At 39.7% G+C, this 26419-nt stretch overlaps 2 protein-coding genes and 1 long non-coding RNA gene across 4 annotated transcripts; all 3 read right to left on the bottom strand.

Moving 5' to 3' along the window:
• LOC104700696 lies at positions 2690-3486 on the bottom strand. Its single transcript, XR_753629.1, has 3 exons — positions 3363-3486; positions 3138-3240; positions 2690-3059 (listed from the first exon to the last, which is right to left on the bottom strand). It is a non-coding gene; the product is annotated as an uncharacterized LOC104700696 (long non-coding RNA).
• Positions 3809-6708, bottom strand: LOC104700697 (putative GATA transcription factor 13). The gene is made up of 3 exons (XM_010416239.1): positions 6524-6708; positions 5730-5991; positions 3809-4602 (listed from the first exon to the last, which is right to left on the bottom strand). The coding sequence occupies exons 2-3, from the start codon at positions 5979-5981 to the stop codon at positions 3994-3996; spliced, it is 861 nt and encodes a 286-aa protein (XP_010414541.1). The 5' UTR covers positions 5982-5991; positions 6524-6708; the 3' UTR covers positions 3809-3993.
• Positions 23124-25940, bottom strand: LOC104700698 (putative GATA transcription factor 13). Of its 2 annotated transcripts, none has more exons than XM_010416241.2 (3): positions 25733-25940; positions 25125-25344; positions 23124-24051 (listed from the first exon to the last, which is right to left on the bottom strand). In XM_010416241.2, exons 2-3 carry the CDS (start codon positions 25332-25334, stop codon positions 23569-23571), a joined length of 693 nt encoding a protein of 230 aa, XP_010414543.1. In that variant the 5' UTR covers positions 25335-25344; positions 25733-25940; the 3' UTR covers positions 23124-23568. The 2 variants fall into 2 exon arrangements, with proteins under 2 accessions (XP_010414543.1, XP_010414542.1); XM_010416240.2 differs by having other exon boundaries at positions 23124-24057; positions 25733-25936.

Here is a 26419-nt window from a genome sequence, read left to right on the forward strand (position 1 = left end):
GGGGGGGGGGGGGGGGGGGGGGAGAGAGAAAGGTTGAGTGTTTTCTAAACCGCGTGTTAAAAAATTCTGAATTTCTTGCCTCTTATCCACACTTTGAACCAAAAAATTTGGATTTCAATTGTTCAGATCATATACCAATTTCATAATATTGATGTCTCCAACCCAAATGTCAGAAAAACCTTTTCGGTTTGACAAAAGTCTCTTTCGTGAGAGATGGGAGAGTCAGCAAAGGTACTCAATCATGGATCAAATTCGAGGTTGCAAGGAAAAGCATGCCTTGGTGTAAACAAAAGTTCTAACTTAACTCAGCAAAATGTATAACTTCCCTTGAAGGTCAACTCAATAGACGAATGTCAAGTCTTATTATACAATCAGATCGTATGCTCATCCCTCGATTTTAACATGACTTGGCTTCAGCTTATAGAGATGAGGAAGTCTATTACAAGTTAAAAAAGTCAGAATCAATGGCAACTAGAAGTTAAAAAGTCAGAATTAGCACCTAGTCTTTATATTCTTTAAGTACATTTTTATAGAGTAATATTTGGTTTGTAAAGATATTACAAAGAGTTACTTTATTGTATATAAACTCATAAGCCAGTGCTTGGAAAAAATTAGGCTGGAATGCCACTTTCTATTTTGTATTTTAACATTTTTTGAAAAATCAGAATCTGTAGAAAAGGTTTAATTTTTCAGATTGTGTGGAAGAAATCTTTTTGAGATTAAATTCTAATAATTGTGAAAATACAAAAAAATCGATGTTGAAAAGATAAATAAATTTTAAAATATTGTTAAACATCTTAACTGATGCTAGCCAAATAATACCACGTCGAATTCTTTGAGTTTTCTATTAAATTCTTTTCAAACAGCATACCATCCCAAGCAACCTTAGTAAGTTGAATAGATACTAAAATTTAATAGAATCTATAAAGCACAGAATTGAATAACACTAAAATCATATACATAATTGTTTCATTTAATGCTTTCTATTTTTTTATTTTTTATTTGCTTTCTAATTGTTTAATTGCTTTAAACATTATTTAAGATCCAATTAACACAATACATTTAACTCACACACTAAAATAAAGTTATAACTGAAAATAAAATAAATTATGTATTAATCATATTTCACCACTCAATTTTATTAAAACACAATAAACTATTATTGTAACTTCATAATTCTAAATGTAACTTCCATCAATTCTTATCATATAAATAAGCATTCTCTCATTTTCTCATATTGACATTATTTTACTTTCTCATTTTCACATTCTCTCATTCTCTTCCACTTCTCTCATTCTCTTCCACAATACCTCAAATCATTTTTCGTTTTTTTTTCGATTTCTTATTTTTGTTGTATGAGTTATAAAAAAAACAAATGAAATATCATTGTAAATTTTTAATACTAAATTTTAATTTTAGAGACTACATGATATATATTTTACATTGTTCTTATTTTTAAATTTTAATCTCCATTATCTAATTTGGATTATCATCTTATAAGTAATCATTCTCTCCTCCTCTCCCACCAATATCAAATATTGTTATATCTCATAGAGTTTGATTCTATATTTTAATTTAGAAAGTATTATATATATTTAACATTGTTTTCAAATTTTATTTTATTTATATAAAATTAAAATATTTGTTTTATATTTCTTGCCTTTCTAATCTATTCACATTTATTTTTTAAATTTCTATAGTTAAATTTAAATTCACATATGTTGGTTTTAACAAAAAAATCAAGTTTATTTGAGAATTAAATGTTCATATTCCTTTTAAACGATCAAAGTGTAACATATTACACTTTTGAATCAAATTATGGACCCACCAACACTTACTTTTAAATTAAATGGGTTTTAATTTTAGGAGTTGGAAAAGTATATAAAGTTTGTTTGTAACTCCCATAATAATATCTTAGTAGTGTTCTCAATGAATTTAATTTAATATAATAGAACATGTTAAAAATGTATTAGTATGCACTTAATTGCACTTTTGTAACTCTCAAATAGTTATCTAATTTTGTATAATCCAATTAAAAGAAAGACACATATCTCACTATAACCCTCATGGATATACATGTAATATATGATATATAGTTTAATTATTTTTTTCTATATGAAACATTATCATTTTATAGAAATCAAAATCCAGACACAATTAAAGACTTTAAGATAATAACCTAATAAAGTAGTTGATGTTTTTTATTTTATTTTTATGGAAAATGTATTAGTCTAATAATCTATGGTTAGACTCACTTAGTTATATATGTATGAGATATTGCAAACTACTGTTTATTATTTTGATTTTTTTCTTAATTGAAATATTTTAAATCTCTTTAAGCTATCTCCATAAATAAATAAAAAATATGCATAACTAACACGAAAAAATAAATTTTATGAAATATATATCACAATGATTTTTAAATATGACTACAACTACAAAAATATATGACATATGACATGTAAGATACAATATGAATTAATTGCACTAAATATATTATCATATAAAAAAAATTGATTTCTTTACTTTATTTAAATTCATACTATGTAGCTTTTAAATTTTGATGTACACCGAAAAAACAAAATTATAATAACATGTTAATTTAAATTATTTTTTCAAAATAGAATAGTGATTGTGTAAGAACTCACGCGTAGCGTGAGCTAACACCTAGTTATATAAAAACTTTAAATTCTTTCAAATCCGATTACATTAATTCCTTAAGTAATAATACAGTAATACAACTCCTCAAAAAATATCAAATCACCCAGTGTATGTGTCTTTAAAGAAACTTTAAATTATTTCAAATTCAATTACATTGACTCCTTAATTAATAATACGGTAATGCCACTCCTCAAATCACCCCGTGTATGAGTCTTGGAGCAGTAGCATCATCTTGTTCATCCTTTTCATCATCCCCATCCCCATCTTCATCTTCAGCTTCAAAGTCGATCACATCTTCATCTGATTCTTCTTAAGCAAAATGTTGGCCATTAGTTGGATCACTCGCATCGAACAAAAACTGATTGTATTCATCAAGATCAAACACTATCTCTTTCCGTCTGTCCAAAACAAAACGTAAATTACAAGTTGTCTATCAACAAATTATTATATTATGCTAATCAAGATAATATACTTACATTTCAAAGCTTAAGATGATCCTCATTGCAGGTCTTGCAGCCTCCAGATCATGAACACCAATCTTTGTCTGAAAATTCTGGAGTAAGTTACCTCTACCTTCCACTCCAGTAACAATATAGAAAACAACAAAAAGAAATAAAATCAGTCAAAACAGACACTTTAGATTGATAGTCGTTATTTCATGTAGAATTGATTACTCAAAAACATAAACATAAAAACAATACCACTGTCTTTAACTTCTGGATGAAGGTTGTTACTCTACAGAGTTGCCCGAAAAATGTTCCAAGCTGAACCTCCATAAAGATTGATAAAAGTTAGTATAAGCATTTTACAATTTATTGAACAAAATCAAAGATAGCATATGTGTACCTCCTCGAATTTAACATGACTTAGCTAGCTTCAGCTTATAGAGATGAGGATGTCTATTGAAAGTTAAAATGTCAGAATCAATGGCTACTAGAAGTTAAAAAGTCAGAATATTATTCCCGCAAAAAAAAAAAATACTATCAAACAAATTATATTACAAGATGAAGTGCATTAAGTTTAAAACCGATTTTAAAATCTTTTTACCAAATAAAATATAGAATTGATATATGGGATACTATTAAAATTCAAATATTTTCAATAGAATTCTACACATAATTCTTATACCGGCGTAAGTACGCAGACCTAATCTCAATATTTAATATAGCTTTAATTATACCATGTACTATTTTTTCTCCTAAATAAGCTTAATAATTCTATAAAAAAATAACGACATCGAAAATGATGGTACTAAACAAGCGGAAACACACAAAAAAGCGTGAATTAATTAGAAAACTCATTTGGTCTACTGAAGTTACAAAAGCCCTGTTTTTAGTCTCTATGCTCGGATCTTTCTGTTCTAGTCTTCATCTCAATGATCTTTCTGTGCGAATTTGAATGCACGGTTGGGATGAAGGTCGGGCTTGATGCTGGACGGTATTCTGGAACAAGACGGCCTGACCTGAACCGTACCCCGCAAGCATTGCATAGGGTGTTACGCCCACATGGTCCTTCCCTCCACTGCGGTGTCCTAGTTGTCTCGCAATGAGTGCATTTCCGGACAGTCCCATCTGAGTTAAATAGTTCTGGACTGGAGACCGACGGGGCCGGACGACTCTTGTTCTTCTTGCGCTTCTTGGCAAAACTCTCAGAAGAGAGGTAAGTTTCAGATTCTGATTCATCCGGAACGAAATGCTGAGACATCTCTGCTCCAAGTGACTGGAAGAATCTAAGCGTTGTGGGGCGTTTGCGTTTGCTTCTGATGCCTTTCACAAGAAAGGCCAGTCTCTGAATTCTGTTTTGGTTTTGGGACAAGACGGAACCGTTGGTGGTGTTGTCGACAACTGAGACTGGGCTTGAAGACTGAAACAGCTTCGAGACTTTGACATCAGGAGGGGAGTTATCAACAGTAGAAGAGACATCCGAAGAACTCGACTGCTTCTGCACGCATGAAGTCAATCAAAGTAAATGAATCTAAACTCAGTAACATAAAAAAAAGAACACATGATCTTCATCAGTTTCTCTCCTTACAAAACAGGATCTGATATGCTGCAATTATGGTATGTCTCTATCAAGTTAAATGAGAAACAAAGAAAAGTATACAAACGAAACAAACATGAGCATGGTTCCTCATATATCAACAGAGTTCAATATCAGATTGACAATGATACTAAGCCTAATCCTTCTTGTGCTACATATACACATACAAACTGATAGAATTAGAAAACAGTTCTCCTTTGTTCCTCTCAAGAACAAACACAGACACTTAACTAACCAAACTAATTTAAAGTTTTGTTGAAGAGGTCAAGAATACCCAAAAAACTTTCCCTGCCACAAAGGCCCTAAACAACCACAGAAACACTCAACTCCCTTACCTATCTACCCACATCCTATATATATATATATATATATATATAAACCAGCTGCTGAGTTGGCAACTATTCCTATCCATGGGAATTTGACACAGGAAAAGGTAAAGTTAAAGACCTAAGACACTGCACAGTCCTTTTCACATATACCTTCAAAGACTTCACATACATACTCTTACTTTCTCAGGTGCTTTCCTAACTGGGTAAGAAAATAGTAATTGTGTTTCAAACCCACAGAAGCATTACACACAAAACTATTTTCCTCTAGCAAATAATGTGCATTGTGATTGTGTGGAATGTGGATAATCTACCGAAGTAACATGTATGTGTGATGAACATCTCTAGCCTAAATAATGCATAACCGATACATAAGAAGCGTGATTCTTTGACTTTAACACACACATAATTCGGTAAAAAGCAAATGGATATTGTAATCGTATGAACAATCAAGTAACATAAATAAATGAAGTTTCAATCCAAAATGATGCACTTTCCTAATGCAGGTAAGAGTGATTCTTTTCAACGCAAATTAGCTACCAAAATGAAGCTTAAATCCAAAAACATTGACATATTGCAGTGTACCAAAATATTCCTAATGCAAATGTGGGAAGTGATATCAAGTTGCATAAATGATGCAAAGTAAATAATCTATCAAGTGAGATGCTTAATTAAATGTGTACAAGCCTAAGAAAGACTCACCACAATGGTTGCAGGCTTGTGGACTCGCACACGCTGCACCTTGCAATTGAACTCAGAGGACAAACTCGTTAGCACATCCAATGGTGGAGGGCCGAGGTTTTTAAACCCGGTAACCCAATCTTCTTCCTCATCATCATCAGCGGTTTCGATGTCTTCAAGGGGGAACTCATCCATATGCTCAACAAGATTGTCAAAGAAATTATCAGCTAAACCCTTGAAGTCCTCTTCAGGTAACCAAGAACCGTTACTCATTTGTCACTCACTGCTCAATAAAAAAAAAAACATAGACAAGACAGAGCAAACAACATAAACATAAGTTTAAGCAAAGCCAAGCCAAGTAACAATGAACCAGCGTATGTATGACTAAACTTCAATTTCCCATTTGCTCACTCAATATGTTGACTCAATAGAGAGAGAAAGCAACAATAAAGCAAATTTACAGAACAGAAATGGCAAAAAAAAAGACTAAATTGAGTCAAAAAAAAAAAAAATCATTTTTAGTTTCGTCGTTACATATAAATTGGCTTAGAATTTTTAGGCAAAAAAAGATTTCATTTTTAATATTCAATTCAACATTTGAATTCAAACCCATTTCGAGAAAATCATGAGAACAGTCTCCGTTTTAACAGTTTTAGGGCACATAATAACAAAACACGAGACAAGGAAGAATCATAACGAAGAACAAAACATCTTCTTTTTACATTTTGCACTGTCTCATAATCAGAAAAAAAACAGAGATAATTGAGAAAAAATGGAAGAGAAAGAGAGTGAGACAGAGAGAGAGACACACGAACCTTCCGATACAGCAGCTGACTGCACAGAACGCATTCCCCAAGCACGAGCAGGGGTGTGAGAGAAAGACACTAATTTGTCCCAAATTGGGGATTTAGGGATTACAGAACATGAGATAGATAGAGAGAGAGGGAGAGAGGTAATGTTGTTAATGTACACGGGGATTTCAATTGTGTGTCATCTTTGACTTTACCATTCAATTTTGTTTTTCTTTTTTCTTTTTTTTTTGTTGTTTGGGAAAAATGAGTTTCCAAAATTTTATATTTCTAAAGATTTACTTCACTTTAAAGAAAATTTTAGATTATTTTGTACAATTGCAGGAAACTGAGACAAGTTTTAATGGAAGGTATCTATTCAAAATATTATATTAAGCAATTCATTTAAGAAAAAAAAAAAGAATTTATACAATTTCAGAGGAAAAAATTACAGCTATTATTATTATCATCAAAACTTATCATAACGTTGAGATTTTGTACCAATGATATATAGGTTCAAGAATATTTTAGCTTACTCATATTTGATCACAATCTGTATAAGTGATGACAAAACAAAATATCTAAGAAACTTAGTAAAATACCTTAGAAATACAGTAAACTTAATTGATACTTAAAAAATAACTTTATTTTCATTCTTTTTATTGTTGATGGGTAAATGGTATTGTATTATTCAAAATTATATTAATTACATAATAAATTAGTACTCTTTAATTTTAAAAAATTACCTTGAAATATGAGATTTTTTTTTAAAATGAGTTCAGATTATCTGACTAAAATTATGTTAAATTTTTTTACTGCTATTAATTTACGGATTTGTCTTCGACAATATTCTACAAGCGATGACACTAAAATTTTGTTTCGACACTAAAAATAAATGGTGTATGTAATTTAGTACAATTTTTTTTAGTAAAATCATTTGTTAAGACGACTTTCATAAATTTTAGGTTATTCGATTAATGAACTTAGTATTCCTCGTAAAACAGATTTAATTAACATACTAACTAAGTGAGTGTAAATGATGTTAAAAATTAGAAGAAACTGTAGTTATTACTTTTGCTCTTAATATTGTTTACAGTTTATAAAACTAGGTTGAATTAGAGGTTGAAGGTTGGGTTTATGATTCATGGTTACAATTTTGTTGGGTTTATGATCCAACCCTACTCTATTTTCTTCTTCTAAATTCTATTATAGAATAAAGTCTTTTTCAAAATAAAAGAAATGATATGATTATTCTATAGGAGTAACTCTATTTTTTATACTAATACTGAGACCTCTATTTTAGAGTAATACAGAAACATTACTAAACTCTAAAGCGAAAATAGAAAAATACATATATAGGACATCTCCAATCGGACCAATCCATCTCAATTATTTTTTCTAAACTCTATTACAAAGTAAAATATTTCAACCCCGCTTTATAGCTTACTGTAAAATAGAGTAAAGGTTAGGAACTTAGTAGTTTTTTTTTTGTGTGCACCCAAATACTTATATTGCTCTTCAAATGTTATGGTCGTACAAGCTAAGACAATGCTTGGCGAGCGAATCAACCAGGAGAGGAGGCAATATGAAACCATGGGGGTCAATTGACACCCATGGATTTTTCTTTTTGAATGAATGTAAAATTTATTCATCACAAAAAACCAGTGTTACATCAACTGCAGCATTTTTGAGGTGGTTTTTTCCCACTCTGTTTACAATTTAAGTTCTATTTGAAAGCCAAAAAAACTAACAGGTCTTCATAGTTTTTTTTTCCGAGTTCTGAAGTAAGGTGATCCTATTTTGAATATTCTTGTCAATGGTTTCTCCAAGGGTTTGTTGTTGGTGTATGTCAAAGTTCTGAACTCTGAAGCAAGGTGATCCTCTTTTGAATATTTTGAATATTTTGAAGTTGGTGTATGTCAAAGTTTTTTTGATTCTCGGAGCTTCACTGCATATGGAAAACTTTGTTGTTCTGATCACCAACTTGAAGCCAATGAAGCTTCGATATCTGCTTTAGAAAACTCTCTTCCAAGGTTGACAAATCATTTTACTTCTGATACGCCTCTGTTTCCTCTCTTATTGTTTCATCTGTTTGACATGAGAGTGTCTCGGTCTGCTTCTCGCACAGTTCTGCATATGCCGCTGTCACTCTTTGCGGTAAACCACCCAATTTATCTCGACTTAAGTTTCTGATCAGGGGCTTCAGATTCTTAAGTTTCTTTGAAAATCGGAACATTGCAGAAGTAGAGTGAAACAGAAAAGGTGTATCATTCACCGGTACAACTCCGGCATTGTTGCAATTGAGTTGACAAATTTAAAAGGTCTCTTCGTTGCAGGCTTTCTTTTTCTGAATCTGAATTCGACTTCTTAGGTGATCCAAGCAGGCCCCCTGCTTCGAAGACAAAATACGCCTTTGAATACTGATGGAGCCAGACATTATTAATAAGTACACAATCTAATTTTTTTACAGATGACCCCCTCGTTACATTTGTTGCACCAAGTGAATAATGGACTATGTGAGCCCATATCTGTCAGTGAACAATGCCTTACCACAGCTTGAAAATTCTGCATACCCGGAGAAAGATTAGTGTTGGATATGGGTTCACCCTGCCTTAACAGGCCTCCAACCTAGCCCATTCCTGAATAGTCAACCTAACCCTGATAATCTTTGACTGACCAGATCATCCTTATCGGGCCGACAGAGTTTATAGAAGGCCCAATAAAGACGGACAACCCATCGAACGACAGCCTGCAAAGAGGAGATCACCGACTTTGCCCTAAAGTGGTACCACATCGATCTTGAGGTATGAGATTGAGACGTCCCATCAGCTATAAATACCGAGGGACAAGCATGGAGAAGGAAGGGAGGGATCTGGAGCAGGAGTCTGACATAAGTCTGATTCTAGCACGAAGTTAAATAGTCATATTGAGAATACATAATTCTGTAAATAGCCGTTCGGCATATATCGGAATACTTTGTAAACTCAGCGATCTTTGGCTGTCAGAATAAAAGTCCTTTGTTTCGCCCTCTTTAAATCATTATTCTCAGTCTAGTAGAAATCTTTCAACATTTGGTGCGCATCCAGGGAAACAAACAAGGAGAGCTTTTAAAGGAAGTCCAACATCAAAGAGCAGTACGTCTTCAAAATGAGAGAAGGGGAGACCACTGGGAGCGATGGCTACGTAGCGGAAACGCCGGACCGCATTCAACAAGTCCAAGAAGAACTCCCACATATTCCGCCTACCCGAGCCCCGACAACACTAAACGGATCGATAGGGGAGGGAACAAGTGCCTTGGACGTAGGCGCATTGATGCGGAGCATACTCGAGAAAATAGAGGCCCGAGACAAGAAAACGGAGGAACGTTTCACTTCTCTTTCCAACATCTGTGCAAGGTTGCAAGAAAATGCCGAACAGCCAGAAGCCACCAATAGAGCCGAGAAGGGTCAAAACGGAGAATTGGCCGAGCTCAAAAGTCAGATCAAAGATGTCACAAGCAAGTTCCATCAAGCTACTAGCGCGGCACCTGATGTGGACCACATGCTAGAGCAATCCAAGAAGACTTCGTTTACTGCGCGAATTCGCCGGGTCGTCGTCCGTCCGGATTGCAAAATCAAGCACCTGACCCCATACAAGGGAGACTCAGATCCAACCCATCATTTAACGTCCTTTGAGATTGCGATCCATCGATGCGAATTTCCCCCGGAAGAGCTCAACGCCGGGAAGTGCCAACTGTTTATAGAAAACTTGAGTGGCGATGCCCTGGGCTGGTTTTCTTCCTTGCCACCCGACTCAATCGATAGCTTCCGCACGCTCTCATTGACCTTTTTAAAGCAGTACTCGATCCTGGCCATCCCTACCGCGACAATCGCCGACCTCCATAATATCGAGCAGGGAGAACATGAGCCACTACGAAAATTCATGGAAAGGTTTAAAAAGATTGCCTCACAGGTGAACACCCCCCATAGCGTTTCGCTCGCCGCTCTCCAAAAGGCCCTATGGTATGAGTCAAAGTTCCGCGAAGATCTTAAGTTGAACAGATTCCCAACTTTCCAAGATGCCCTCCATCGAGCAGCAGTCCATATCAAAATGGAAGAGGAAAAGGTCGTCTTCGATAAAAAGCGCTCCTCCACCGGAACCCAGCCGTCGACCGGCAAGGCAAAAGAGGTATACCACGAGCCTCGTCAGCATCTCGATAAAGACTACCTCACAGATAGTAAGAAACGTGGCGTGACGTACCTGGTCAATGACGCCCCACCGCCCCCAGTCACTAGCTCGTCAGCTCTAATACCGACGACCCTACCAAAGGGCGCGAGGGAGGAGCCTGACCATAACCTCTACCGCGAATTGCATGAATACACCGGACATTCAACGCAGTCTTATAGACACCTACAAAACGCATTGCTAGGAAAATATCTCAACGGCGAGGTCACAGTGCAGCTGCGCCAGTACAAAAGTAACGCCCCACGAGGATGAGGTAACGCACGAGGACGCCTAGGGCAACAAGGTCGTCCAAATAACCGACCAGTGCCCAATAACCAGCCCGAAGCTGGTAACCAGGCAGGCGGACAGGAAAACCAGCCGGCTGACGTGCCGCCACCCCCGACCCGTCGCATAATCAATGTAATTAAGGGAAGCCTCCCATTCGACCCTAATTCACCCCGCGTCGTGTATCCTATCCACGACGTCGATAGAACCAAACGCGATTGGTTACCTCGGAGCACATCTACTTGCCGATCGTACGCTCCAATCATGTTCAGAGAAGAAGATGCTGCCCGGTTGCCAACTTTGCCCGCAGGACCTGTGGTTGTCGAAATGAATATCGGCGATTGCCTATTCCCGGATGTCTTAATTGACACGGGAAGTTTAGTAAATGTTATCTTTAGGAGAACGCTTTCCCAGATAAAAGTTGACCTGCATCTTGCTATGCCAGAGGTGCAAACTCTGACTGGTTTCGATGGGAGCTCCATCACTTCCCTAGGCACGGTCATGCTCCCGGTATACGTCGGCGGAACAGTTCACCTCTTCGGTTTCGCCGTCGTCGATAGGCCAACCGCATATAATGTCATCCTCGGAACGCCTTTGTTCAATAAAATGAAGGTCGTGGTCTCAACGTACCAACAGCGCTTGGCAATTACACCCTTTATGCCGACCCGACGACAACTCAATGGCCACCACGACGTCATGTCGACATGATCGGGGGCAGGACAGCTTGTAGGGATTCTGTGCGCTCCATCCGTGATTACGTAAAGGCCGACACGGCCGCAATATGGCTGGTTAAGGTCCCACCATTCGTTCCAGCGATCACAGAGGCAGAAGACCTGGTTGGAGTCAACTTCCCACACAACGATCCTCTTGTCATCGAGCTGCACATCGGCGAAAGCGAGGTAACAAGGATTATGGTCGACATGGGGAGCTGTGTCAACGTCATCTTCTAAGACGTCCTCGACAAAATGGAAGTTAACAACAACAAAAATAAACCGTCGATCAGGCCGTTGACGGGATTCAACGGAAACTACATGATGTCGTCCGGCATAATCAAATTACCAATCTACGTGTCAGGCACATCCTCGTGGCATAAGTTTGTTGTCGTCGACAAGCCAGCAGTCTACAACATCATTCTAGGGTCCTCCTGGATTCACAACATGCAGGCTGTCCCATCAACTTACCATCAGTGTGTTAAATTCCCTCTGTCCGGCCAAATATATATGATCAAGGGAAATCAGGCAGACGCCAAGAGCTGTTTCGTTATTGAGTGCAAACTACAAAAAGCCGCCGACTTATAGCAATCAAAGAAATAGCTGGACAAGTTACCAACTCCCAGCCCTGAGAAAATCCCGAGTCATCATCTGATCGACGAAATCAATATCGACGAGAACGACCCAAAGCGGTGCATCGGGATTGGCGCGGACCTTGACCCAGCAATAAGAGCAGACTTGGTTCAATTCTTGAAAGACAATGCTTCCACTTTTGCCTGGTCTTTCGAAAACTTGGTTGGAATTAGCATGGACATCACGAGCCATGAGCTTAACGTTGACTGATATGTTACGGTATTGACTCACTTTGACCCCGTTTATTTGATAGTTTTGTAGTTGTTTGAGTCCTTTTCAGGTTATAATAAGAGGCTAGGAAGCTAAAAGCAAGGATTGGAACAGCAGGAGCAATGGGAGCAGAAAGGAGTTGAATTGGAGCAGAAAAGCTGATTTTAGACCCAGGAGCACATGCTCCCGATTTCCGAGCACATGCTCTCAACTCTACGGATTCATGACGACACGTGGCAAGCATCTAGGCGCCGATTCCCTGCCTAATTCCCCTTATTTTAGGCGATCCTTTGTGAGAGAAAGAGGGCTGAGATCGCTTTTTAATAGGAAGATTTGAATTTGGATTCTTTCCTTATTTTTCTCTACTTGTATGCTATTTAACCTAGGGTTTTTAGGAGAGATAATATACCCTTTTCTTTTGTTTTTGAGGGACGTTTTTGTGAGAGGGAGAAGAGCGGCTACCTTGGAAGCATTCTCTGAACCCTTTTTATTTTTATGTCATTGAATTTCTCATCTTTTGCAATGATTCATTTCTCTATGTCTAAATAGTTTTCTTTGCTAGATTAGAGGTTTCAAAAGGGGTTTCATGGGTTAGCAACATAACACAAATAGGGTTCTACATAATCGATTGTCTTCACTATTGTTAGTATTAATGCTAAGGTTGATTTGATCACCCAATCTATGATTTTATGTTTATCTATTCATCAAAAGTGTAATAGGTTGCTAGAAAAGACATTAGTGGGCAAATTATCCTAGACCTGCGAAAGTTGATGTGTAGGTGATTTGTGAACTTATCATTCCTGTTCTTTAATGCTTGTCTGCGATTCTGGGCTCAAACGACAGTTTAGGGTTTATGGACCGCCGAGCATGTGCTCCGGATGTCTGAGCACGTGCTCCGCGTTTCCGCACAGAATCGATCAGATAGAGTTATTGATACCACGACAGTGGATCAGTTTATATTTATGTTTGAGTTCGAGACTGATACTAAATCTATGCCCTGAATAGTTGTTTAGTTGCTATCTCTGAAATTCCCGAGAATTACCCCTGATCTAGTGTTTTGCTTATTGCTTTTTTTATACCGTTTTAATCGCGTTACTGTTACCAAACAAACCCAACTTTGAATTGTCTTAGCTTGAAATTGAACCAATAGAACCATAGAGTAAAACTTGGTCTTCGTGGGATTCGACCCCTAAGTAATACTTCTTTGCTATGCACTTGCAGTAGGAAAATAGGGTTTAAAACTCTGTGTATCATTGACCTGACCTACAAACCAGTCAAGCAAAAGCGGCGTAAGCTCGGCCCTGAAAGATCCAAGGCAGTAAACGATAAGGTCAAGAAGTTGCTCGCGACAGGATCTATCATGGAAGTCAAATATCCCGAATGGTTAGCAAACCCGGTAGTAGTGAAAAAGAAAAACGGGAAAAACAGGGTCTGCATCGACCTCACCGACCTAAACAAAGCTTGCCCTAAGGATAGTTACCCGTTGCCGCATATTGAGAGGCTCGTCGAAGCCACAACAGGAAATGCACTACTCTCCTTCATGGATGCCTTCTCAGGATATGACCAAATCTTGATGCACACCGATGACCGCAAGAAGACTGCCTTTATCACCGATCAAGGCACGTTCTGCTACAAGGTCATGCCGTTCGGTCTAAAGAATGCTGGGGCCACCTATCAACGTCTCGCCAATAAGATGTTCGCCGACCAGCTGGGGATAACCATGGAGGTATAGATCAACGATATGCAAGTCAAGTCTGCAAGCGCAAGCAATCATGTCGAGCATTTGCGGAAATGCTTTTAGACTCTGAACAAGTATAACATGAAGCTCAACCCGGCGAAATGTTCAATTGGCATAACGTCCGGTGAATTCCTAGGGTACATCGTCACCAAATGAGGAATAGAGGCGAACCCGAAGCAAATCAAGGCTATACTCGATATGCCCTCGCCAAGGAACAAGCGCAAAGTCCAGCGTCTGACCGGCAGAATAGCAGCCCTTAACCAATTCATCTCGCGGTCAACCGACAAAAGCTTGCTGTTTTATCAGTTGCTACGATCCACGAATAAGGAATACGAGTAGACGACCGAATACGAGCAAGCATTCGTCGAGTTAAAAACTTATTTGACCACCCCAGCCATACTCTCGAAGCCCAAAGAAGGAGAGAAGCTCTACCTGTATATCGCTGTTTCCGGATCGGCAGTCAGCGGGGTACTAGTCAGAGATGACCGAGGCGAGCAAAAGCCTATTTTATACGTCACTAAGACTTTGGACGGGGCCGAGCTACGTTATCCAAATTTGGAAAAAATAGCCTACGCCGTGGTCATCTCGGCTCGTATACTTAGGCCCTATTTCCAGTCACATACGATCGCAATCCTGACAAATCAACCCCTAAGGCAAATTCTTCACAGTCCGGGACAATCCGGTCGTATGGCAAAATGGGCAGTTGAATTATGCGAGTATGACATCGAGTACCTTGGCCGGACATGCATGAAGTCTCAGGTATTGGCAGACTTTATTGCCGAAGAGAATTGGTATCTACACGTCGACGGAGCGTCGTCGAGCAATCGTTCTGTCTCAACTTCACAGCAACAAACAATGAGTCAGAATACAAAGCATTACTTGCCGGGATGCGAATCGCAGCAGGGATCGACGTAAAGCGACTCCATGCCTACTGCGACTCCCAGCTCGTCGCCAATCAGTACAATGGTGAATACGGCACCAAATGCGGTCGTATGGATGTCTACTTGAAGATAGTAAGGGAGCTTGCACAGGAATTTGATCACTTCGTAGTCGACAAAATACCCCGAAGTGCTAATGCTCCCGCAGATGGTCTAGTTGTCCTAGCATCAACCTTGGACCCAGAATTACGTCGGGTGATCCCGGTTGAGAGCCTTTCTACAAGTAGTACGCCCCGGCAGAATTACTCTCCACCACAACACTGCCATACCCGTTCATAAGATGGGAGATGGATATTGTCGGACCACTGCCTGCCTCGCGCGGCAGAAAATTCCTCCTAATATTGACGGACTACTTTACCAAATGGGTCGAGGCAGAGTCCTACAAGAAAATCCAAGCAAACGAGGTCCAAAATTTTGTTTGGAAAAAGATAATATGCCGACACAGACTACCCTATGAGATCGTCACCGATAACGGGTCGCAATTCATATCCAAGAAATTTGACGACTTCTGTGCAAGTTGGCGCATCCGCCTTAGCAAGTCAACGCCGAGGTACCCCCAAGGTAACGACCAGGCGGAAACAACTAACAAGACAATTATAAATATATTAAAGAAGCGACTCGAAGAAAAGAAAGGACTCTGGGCCGAAAAACTGGACGGCGTACTATGGTCACATCGAACGAACCCCCGAAGAGCTTCATGGCAAACCCCGTTCTCGCTGGCATACGATTTAGAGGCATTGGCACCAGCCGAAGTCAGTGTCAGAAACCCAGAGTTAAACGAAGAAATGCTCTATGATAACCTGGACGAGATTGAGGAATTGCGAGATCATGCCTTACTCCAGATTCAGAACTACCAACAAGCGGCAGCTCGATACTACAACAAAAAGGTCAATTTGTGATCTTTCAGAGAAGGCGATCTCGTTTTATGCAAAGTAGTTGAGAATACAGCCGAGCTCAACGCAGGAAAGCTCGACGCAAAATGGGAAGGTCCGTACAACCTTTCCAAAGTTGTCTGTCCAGGAGTCTACGAGCTAATGACCATGTCCGGAGAAGCTATTCCGCTATCATGGAATGCCGGCAATCTCAAGCGTTGCTTCTATTAAATATATATATATATATATATTTCCGTTATTTTATGTGATTTGAACTACGATCTGGAAAGATGCAGCGACTACTTATAAAATCACTTTGCAAAGTTACCTCAATATTCCTTTTATTAAGCATATTTTCTTACAAAGTTTGATAAGCATCATAACACGAAAAATGCCCCTTAAAAAAAAAAGGAAGAGAATAATAACATGCAAAACATGCAAAAAATAAGGTCGGCAATTTGGCCAATTGTACGACTAAAAAAAAACAACAATGCAAACAAAATGCCACAATCCATGCGAAGTGTGGGTAAAAGCCGGGCTCCAAGGAATGTACGCAAATAATCCATGTTCGACGAGCAAAGTAAGTCGCCACTTGCGCACAATTCCTTCGATCCATGGCAAGGTATAAGTCGGGCTTCAATACGCGAATTCAACGCTTCCCGCAACTGAAATTTAACAGCAACCCCCTGCAAAAGCAAACTACAAGCAAAAAGCATATGGTCCCGAATATAGTCATCCGGCTTGACACAATAAGTTGAGAGACGTCTCACTGTCGTGAACAGCCAAACAAAAAAAAAGAAACAACAAACATAGCATATCATATCTTAAAACAAAACCCGGAGACCGGGTGCAATGTTCCGCAAATAAAAAAAAAAAAGAAACGCATAGTATGCCCAATAGCAACCCTACATACGGGCGCACAAACTAGTTCAGTTCATAAAGGTAAACAACATGCAAGGCGTCCTTAGCGACCCCCATGACCCTCACGGTTAAGAGCACAATCTCGGTCACGAAGCCAAAAAGGCATCATACGGAATCTCCCGAACCCGAACCGCTCCCAATCCTCCGGCCCAGCCTCCAATTTCCTCATTCCCATCTCGAGATCCATCATCTGCTCGACCAGGAACTTATGTTGACGACGATAGGCACGATGCTGAATTTCAATCTACCAGAACAAAAAAAAAGGGGAGAGGAAAGAGGAAAACAAAAGCAAAAGCAAAACCAAACAGTCAAGAATTCGAGAACGACAATTTTGAAACAAAGCAAAAGACGAATGACGAACTAACCGTCCTGAACCAGCTAACCGCCTGACGCCTTTCCTCGGGAGTCAAGGACCGAAGAAACTCCGGCGGAATCTCAGCAACGCCCGGCACAAAATCCCGCGGCAACGGCCGAAAAGGTGGTGACGTAGCCGCAACCGGTGGTTTCTTCCAAGAGAAGAACAACTCATTTGGACGAGCTTCGATGAAGCGACCTGACCCATCACTAGGTTAAACCGTATCGATACGAACTGGCAACGGTGAGTGATCGGTTCGGGGACGACCAAAAATGATCCGGTCACGACTTGTCAATGGTCCCATCCGTGGGGAAGAGAGACGGTCACGGTTCACCGGAACCCACTCCCCGGAATCATCGGAGTCACTCATGATCAAACAAGAAAGGGAGCAAGAGAATGTATAGCAAGGCAGAGTTATTCGTTGAAAATAAGAGGTTGTCTGGTTTACTCCCCCACCCCCACCTCCCTTTATATAGCAAGGATGAAGGGAAAGCGAAGAGACGTCGCATTAATCAAGCGCCCGTCCACTTACCAGCTTTCATTGCGCCTCCCTCTTCCGCCAATCAAGATTCTGCAATAAAAATTGCGCCACACGCAACACCCACGCGCGGTAATGATGAGAAATGCCTCGGAAAAGTAATTCACCATTCAAGTCAAGCATTTACTACGAAAAAATTGAAGGGTCCAAAGGTTGCGAGTCCCCGCCTCCACAAAGTCTCCAACTCGTCAAAAAAGGGGGGAGCTATACCAAATTCAAAATTTGCTTAGACTCTCCCCCAGCTCGTCAAAAAAAAAGGTGGGAACTATAGCAAATTGTAACTTTGCTTAGACTCGCCCCTAGCTCATCAAAAATAGGGGGGGGGGGGCTATAGCAAATTCCAACTTTGCTTAGACTTGCCCCCAACTCGTCAAAAAAGGATGGGGGGAGTTATGGCAAATTCTACTTTGCCTGACTTGCTCCCAGATCGTCAAAAAAAGGGGGACAATGGCAAATTCTAACTTTGCCTCACTTGCCCCCCAGCTCGTCAAAAAAAAAAAAGGACAATGGCAAATTCTAAGTTTGCTTGACTTGCCCTCCAGCTCGTAAAAAAAAAAAGGACAATGGCAAATTCCAAATTTTGCAAAATAGTTTAACTGATAACTACATCGTCCATATTCAAAATAAGGGGGAGAGTAAAAACGGACAAATCCCATTTCCCCCACTAGAGTTCAAGTTCATTAAAAAAAAGAGAAAGAAAACACATAAAGAGGTCTTAAAGATAGTTAAAGCCACAAGCGGCGTTATTTAAAAGCCACACACGGCCTATACGGGATCAGCTTCATTCACGCCTTCGGAAGCACAGGAGCTAACGGGTCCACCACGGCTGCGGAACTGACAAGTCCCGGGATCTGGATGGTATGCCCCTCTATACCCTCAGAAATCGGAGTCACAGATGCATCCGCCAAGGCAAGTCTGGTTACGATATCCTGCTCATGCGTTTCCTGCGGTGCCATCTGTGACCCAACATCTAGAGTCAGTTCGTCGCCATTCCCATGAGGCAGCTCGGTTTCCACGTCTTCGGCAGCAGCAGACGGCATGTTTGAGCCGTACTCGTCAAAATCAGCGACTTCGTCGTAACCTGGTATACGGCGCGGGTTGGCAACGACATGCTCAGCAGTTGGAGTCACCACGTATCCATCAGTAACCAATGGATAAATTTCAATACCTTCAACCACATTATCCCAAAAAGTCGAGCCGTCTGACACAAAGTTGATCGTTCAGGCAGGAATTGGACAACCACTCTTCACGAGATCGTCAATCTGCTTCGCAATGCCATTCGCTTGAGCCTTCATCATCATCGAGTAAAATGCACGCCTAGCATCCAATATGTGCTGACGGATCTGGTTTGACCGTTTGCGGTAGCCTTCCTTCACTTCGCGACGAACCTCCTCAGCCCTCTTATCGACAGCCAGCTTCAGCTAACGGTCATGGTCCTCAGCAGCCTGGCGAGCAGCAGCCTCCAAGCGAGTCACATCAGCACAAGAACGTTCTAACGCCCCCTGCAGTTGGAGGTTCTCCTCCTTCAGACAATTGGAGTCCCGCCAGGCCTTAGAAGCTTCAGACCGGTATTTTCCAATCTGACTCTGAGACTCCTTCAATCCAGCTTCAGCTTGAACAATGTCTCGTTCAGCAGTCTTCAACCTGCGTTCATACCGACAGACCATCGAATACACCGCGCTCGCTGACTGACACCACATTAAACAAAAAATTTCCCTTTAAAAAAAAAAGAAACTAGAACCTGAAGATCATGTCGAGCGCATTCATCGAATGCGTCGGACTCCTTTAAGTCACCTTCGGAACGATCACCCGACACTCTAGAGATCTCGCGGATGAGAGCACCACATTCCTTCTTATCAGACAAAAAAGGAGTGTCCTTCGCATAACGAATATGGACAGAGTGGGAAGACTGGACTCCCTTATCTTTCAGATCAAGTGAAGAAGTTCTCGGCTTTTTGAACACAACCAGACCGTCAGAACCAGATGGTATGTCCTTATGTTTGCCAAAATCCCCTACCGAGTTAGATAGGTTCTTCGAAGAGGAGCGATCTTTCTCAGCTGTAAGATCGATCGGGACAATGTCCATGTCTCGCTTGCTAGCATCACCAGTTTTCCCCTTATCGCGAGAGGACTTACTATCAGGAGCCCGACTGCCCGAGGCGCATGCAGCTCGAGAACTCTGGACAGATGAATGATCAACCGAACTCTTCTTCAAGGCCAGTTGTAGCTCTTTCTCTTCCACCAAATCCTTCTTCTTTGAAACGGGCTTGCCAGAGAATTTAGGGACTCCCATCTTAACCATCTTCTTGCTATTCGGACGTCCTGCAAACACAAATCGAGATCCTTAACAAGAAGAGAACAAGGCAAAATAAGCAGACCGACCAAAATTAGTAAACTTGTCAGGATCATACCTCTCGCCGGTTTCCTGCCCCTAGCCTGATCCAATTGAGGGATACTCCTCCAATCGAGAACCGTCTGCCTCCTAAGCAAGTCGCGAACCTCAAAAAAATCGGAATTTGGCGGATCAACTGACTTGTCAACCAACTCTGAAAACAAAGAAAAGAGCAAAACGATCAGTGATCGGTAAACTAACACAAGGAGAGAAAGCAGGGTCCGCCCAAGAAACTACCAGGGGACAAATTCCATTCGATTTTAAAGCCTAACGACGTATCTTCTACCGAGGCATCATCGACCTTAGCGTAAAAATATTTGTTCAACCAAGTATGGGTTTTCGATGGTGGGTGATCCATCAACTTATGCCCCAGGATTGCGCTAGCATACCAAATACCATTAAACCCTTTATGCCTGGTAAAGCGCATCATATTCTCGACGAAGCAAGCCGTCAATTTAACCTCGCACTGGTCGGTGAGATATTTGAGACCGACCATATTTCAAATCGTATAGACGGTGAGCTGAGTAATCACTATTTGACGACGCCAACAGTAGTCCATCAAGAAGGCCGAGATTGGAAAGCGAAGACCCCCTTTCGTGAAATAAGGCTCGTACAAGCTAATATACCCATCCGGGCACTTAAACACCCGATCATCGGATGATGGACATACAATAGAAGCATGCCGAGGAGGCTTACAAAAATCAGTCATGGCAAAAAGCGATTCGGCATCACAGAGCGTCAGACCAGAGTCAAAAGGAGCGTCATGATAGTCAACCCCTTCGCCAACCTCGATCTCATCTCCGGATGAGGCGTTAGCAGACCTCGCATCATCACGAGAACGAGGAGAATCGAAGCGGTTTACTCGATCAGGAGCAAAACCAACCGTTTCTGGCTCAACGGGTGTGTCAGACGAAGAGAGGGACCCAAGACTGGCTCTAAATTTAGGAGACCGGCTCCTTGGTCGGCACCTTTTGGACCGCCTCGCAAGCCTCGGTGATTCTGTCGATGTCTCGGAATCAGACATACCGAAAGCATGATTAGACGATCTGGCCCCAGAGGAACTAGATGTCGAACGCTCCCTCATGTAATCCTCACATGAGTTCGACATTATAATCGAGATCAGCAATTACAACAACAATCCAACCGAATGCTACTAATATGACAAGCTTAAAATTACAGGAAAAGCAACTAGCTAAAGGTATAAAGGGGTTACCTCGAATTTTGCGGCTGGAGAAGAAGTGAGAAAAACGCTCCAAAAACCCTTCTTTTATAAGAGGAGGAAAGAGAAACCCTAGACACCGCGATTGGGCGCAAAACGGCACGATTCCCAAGTCGCGACGCTTTGATCTGACTTTCTCCAAAGAAAACGCGAGACCCCAGAATGATATTTCGTAAATGGGCCATGCCAAAAATTCACAAACAAAAACTCATTGGCTCAAATCAAGATCGACCGATGAACTTAGGGGGGACAATGGTTGGATATGGGTTTCACCCTGCCTTAACAGGCCTCCAACCTAGCCCATTCCCGAATAGTCAACCTAAGCCTCAAAATCTTTGACTGACCAGATCATCCTTATCAGGCCGACAGAGTTTCTAGAAGGCCCAATAAAGACGGACAGCCCATCGAACGACAGCCTGCAAAGAGACAATCACCGACTTTGCCCTAAAGTGGTACCACATTGATTTTGAGGTATGAGGTTGAGACGTCCCATCAGCTATAAATACCGAGGGACAAGCATGGAGAAGGAAGGGAGGGATCTGGAGCAGGAGTCTGACATAAGTCTGATTCTAGCACGAAGTTAAATAGTCATATTGAGAATACATAATTCTGTAAATAGCCGTTCGGCATATATCGGAATACTTTGTAAACTCAGCGATCTTTGGCTGTCAGAATAAAAGTCCTTTGTTTCGCCCTCTTTAAATCATTATTCTCAGTCTAGTCTAAATCTTTCAACAATTAGGCAGGCGCTCAAAGCGTGAGTGTTCGTTCCTCCCCATCTAAATTTTCATTAAAATCACCCATGGATCTGTAGAGATCCCTGATGAGGTTATAGAAAATGTTACACCGCTCTGGGAAGATTTTATAGTCGGGAAGTTTCTAGATACGGCGCCACATGTTGCTAAAGTTCATGTTATTGTCAATAAAATTTGGAAGCAGGGGATTGATTCGCAAAAGACTGATGTCTACGAAGTTAATGCCACAACTCTGAGATTTCGGGTTAGTAATCCACTGGTTCGTGCTCGGATTCTCAAAAGAGGTATGTGGAATATGGCAGAAGTGCCAATGGTGGTTACTAAGTGGACTCCAAATGCGGAAGAAGAGCAAGCGGAGAAGACATTTGTGCCTTTATGGGTTTTTCTGATAAATGTTCCGATGAATATGTATTCTTGGGAGGGACTAAGTTTCATAACAAGTGCAGCAGGTCATCCTGTGCGTCTGCATGCTCCAATTTTGATGTTGCAAAAATCTTTGTTAATGTTGACTTGTCGAAAGAGTTAACTAAAAAGACACCCCATGGATTTTAAAAAAATAGGTTAACTTTTGTTTTTTTGTTTTTTTATTTTTTTTATATTTAAATTGACTCCCTTCTCAAAATATTATCAAAACTAGGTTGAACCATATTGTCCTAACATAACCCATTTAAAAAAAATCAAACTACCACATTAGCCCAATTAATTTGATCAAAATATACATATAAACAAAAATAAGCCAGTTAAACTTAATTATTAATGTTTAGCACGACCTAATTATCTTATTTTTATAGTTTACATTATCATTTTTTCAAACATGAAGTGATTAACTCTTCAGCTGACCGCATCCATAAGAGCAGCTCTACAAATATATAGCTTAACAAAACAAAAAATGGCATTACATCACTCTTATTCGAGAGGCTCTGGCAATAGACCCGTAAACCCCTCAGGTCGGGGACCAAAGAGGGTTAATAGTCCTCTTTTTAGTGAGGAGATACGAACCCCAAGCCTAAGGTGCAATACACTACACTACACTACTCTGATAAAAAATAGATATCAGCCAAACATCTTCTTTCAAACATAACCAAACAACAACGAAGACCCTAAATTTCAACAAAAAGTACCCTAAACTCTCCGCATCAGATAAACAAAAAAAAAGACAAACACTATCAGTCTTCCAAGAGAAGATAGTTAACCAATTCTACGGATATGTTTTTATCATAGACCAAACTCACTGGGTCTGCTGAAGTTACAAAGCCCTGTTTTAGTCTCCTATATATGCTCAGGAAGTCACGGTACGGATCTTTCAGGTATCAAGCTGGTCTTCATCTTTCCTTCTCATCTCTACGATCTTTCTGTGCATATTTGAATGTACAGTTGGGACGAAGGTCGGGCTTGATGCTGGACGGTATTCTGGAAAAAGACGGCCTGATCTGAACCGTACTCCGCAAGCATTGCAGAGGGTTTTAGGTCCACGGGGTCCTTCCCTCCACTGCGGGGTCCTGGTTGTCTCGCAATGAGTGCATTTCCGGGCAGGACTCTTCTGTTTCTTGCGTTTATTCTTGGCAGAATTCTCAGAAGAGAGGTAAGTTTCAGATTCTGATTCATCCGGAACCAACTGCTGAGACATCTCTGCTCCAAGTCTCTGAATTCTGTTTTGGTTATGGGACAAGGCGGAACCGTTGGTGTTCTCGAGAACTGAGACTGGGCTTGTAGACTGAATTACCTTCAAGACTTTGACATCAGGAGGGGAGCTATCAACAGTAGACGAGACATCTGAAGAACTCGCCTGCTTCTGCACAGCATGAAGTCAGTCAAAGTAAACGAATCTAAACTCACTAACGTATTCAAATGCATACAAAAAGTAAAGAAAAAGAAGACATGATCTTCATCAGTTTCTCTCCTTACAAAACAGGATTTGATATGATGCCAATTATGGTTTGTCTCCCTCAAGTTAAGTGAGAAACAAAGAAAATTTGTTCAGAATGAAGAGAGCCATAAGAAAAGTATACGCACTGATAGATTTAGAAAACAGTTTACTCCTTTGTTCCTCTCAAGACCAAGCACAGACACTACGCTAACCAAAGTAACTTTGTGTTTTACTAAAGAGAACCCCACAACTCTCCCTGCCAACGCAACCAGCCGAACCCTGAAGGCACACAGACACTCAACGCCCATACCTATCTAGCCATATCCTATATATATAGATAGCAACTATTCCCATCCATGGACTTTTGACACATGAAAAGCTTAAGTGAAAGACCTAAGACACTGCACACTCTTTTCTCATATACCTTCAAAGACTTAACATATAAACTCTCGACTGCACCATCCTGAGGATTGCTTTCCTAAATGGGTAAGAAAATAGCAATTGTGTTTCAAACTCACAGAAGCATTAGCTAACACTGAGACAAAATTATTTTCCTCTGTGATTGTGTGGATAATCTACTGAAGTAACATGTATGTGTGACGTAAATAAATGAAGTTTCAATTCAAAATGAAGCACTTTCCTAATGTAGATAAGAGTGATTTTTTTGAAATTCAAAATGATGCAATAAAAACACACTAAAGTTTAAATCCAAAACAATTGACATGTTGTTGCAAGTGTACCAAAATCTCTTCCTAATACAAATTGCAAATGTGGAATGCGATTGCATGAACAATATATATCAAGTTGCATATCACGCAATAAAAAGCTATGGAAGCTTATGTTACAACTTTCCTTAATCAAAGATTTGCATGCTGTTAAAAGTGGCATAATGAAAGAAGTTATATGCAATAAATGTGGTCACAATGCTAAATCTATAGATAATGCAAATTGGTGTTATGGTGTGCGGGCTTCTAGACTCGCACACGCTGTACCTTGCAAGTGAGCTCAGTGTACAAACTTGCTAGCACATCGAATGGTGGAGGACCGAGGTTTTGAAACCCGGCAACCCGATCTTCCTCATCATCATCAGCGGTTTCGATGTTTTCAAGGGGAAAATCATCCATATGATCAACAAGAGTATCGAAGAAATTATCCGCTAGAACCTTCAAGTCCTCTTCAGGTAACCAAGAACCGTTACTCATTTCTCACTCACTGCCCAAAAAACAACCAAGTAACAACATAAAAATTCAATATGTTGACTCAATAGAGAGTAACAATAAAGCAAAAAGTTTCAGAACAGTAATGGCAAAAAAAAAGACTAAATTTGAGTCAAAAAGATTTCATTTTTAATTTCCTCTTTACAATTAAGAAAAAAAAAATCATAACTTTTTAAATTTCAGGCAAAAAATATTTCATTTTTAATAATCAATTCGTCATTTGAAATCAAACCCATTTCGAGAAATCATAAGAACACAAACAAAACACGAGACCAAGAACAAATCATCTTTTTTTACATTTGTACTGTCTCATAATCCAAAAAACACAACAGAGATAATTGAGAAAACGGAAGAGAAAGAGAGTGAGACAGAGACTCCCGAACCTTCCAATACAGCTGCTGACTACACAGAACGCATTCCCCAAGCACGAGCAAAGGGTGTGTGGGAGAGCGAGAGAGAGACACTAATTTGTCCCAATTGGGGATTTAGGGATTACAGAACATGAGATAGATAGAGACAAGTTTTAATTTGTACAATATCAGGAAATTGAGACAAGTTTTAATGGAAGGATTTATATTCAAAAGATTATATTAAGCAATTCATTTAAGAAAAATATATATATACACATTTTTAGAGGAAAAAAAAATACAGCTATTATTATTATTGTTATTATCAAAACTTATCTTAACTTGAGATTTTTGAGATTTTGCACCAATGATATAGATTCAAGAATATTTTAACCTAATCATATTTTATTACAACCTGTATAAGTGATAATAAAAAATATATCTAAGAAACTTAGTAGTTTTATTGTCTTTTCTTTCTGAAAAATACAAAATACAGTAAACTTCTGATTAATTGTTACTTAAAAAAAAAAAAATCATTCTTTTTCTTGTTGTTGGGATACTGGTATTTTATTATTATATTAATTAAACAATAAATTAATGTTTTTTAATTGTAGAAAATTATCTGCAAGTTCAGGGTAATATGAAATTTTGTCGTATGAGTTAAAAAAATATATATTTCAGATTATTTGACTAAGCTGATATTAATGTTTTTGATGTTACTAA

Source organism: Camelina sativa, chromosome 7 (assembly GCF_000633955.1).
Source record: "Camelina sativa cultivar DH55 chromosome 7, Cs, whole genome shotgun sequence".
Classification (NCBI taxonomy): Eukaryota; Viridiplantae; Streptophyta; class Magnoliopsida; order Brassicales; family Brassicaceae; genus Camelina; species Camelina sativa.

Coding starts and splice junctions, on each gene's coding strand:
- LOC104700697 (XM_010416239.1), bottom strand. CDS start 5,981: ATGAGTAACGGTTCTTGGTTACCTGAAGAGGACTTCAAGGGTTTAGCT. Junction 4,603..5,729: donor ACAAGCCTGCAACCATTGTG/GTGAGTCTTTCT, acceptor TCATGCGTGCAG/AAGCAGTCGAGTTCTTCGGA.
- LOC104700698 (XM_010416240.2), bottom strand. CDS start 25,334: ATGAGTAACGGTTCTTGGTTACCTGAAGAGGACTTGAAGGTTCTAGCG. Junction 24,058..25,124: donor ACACTGAGCTCACTTGCAAG/GTACAGCGTGTG, acceptor CATGCTGTGCAG/AAGCAGGCGAGTTCTTCAGA.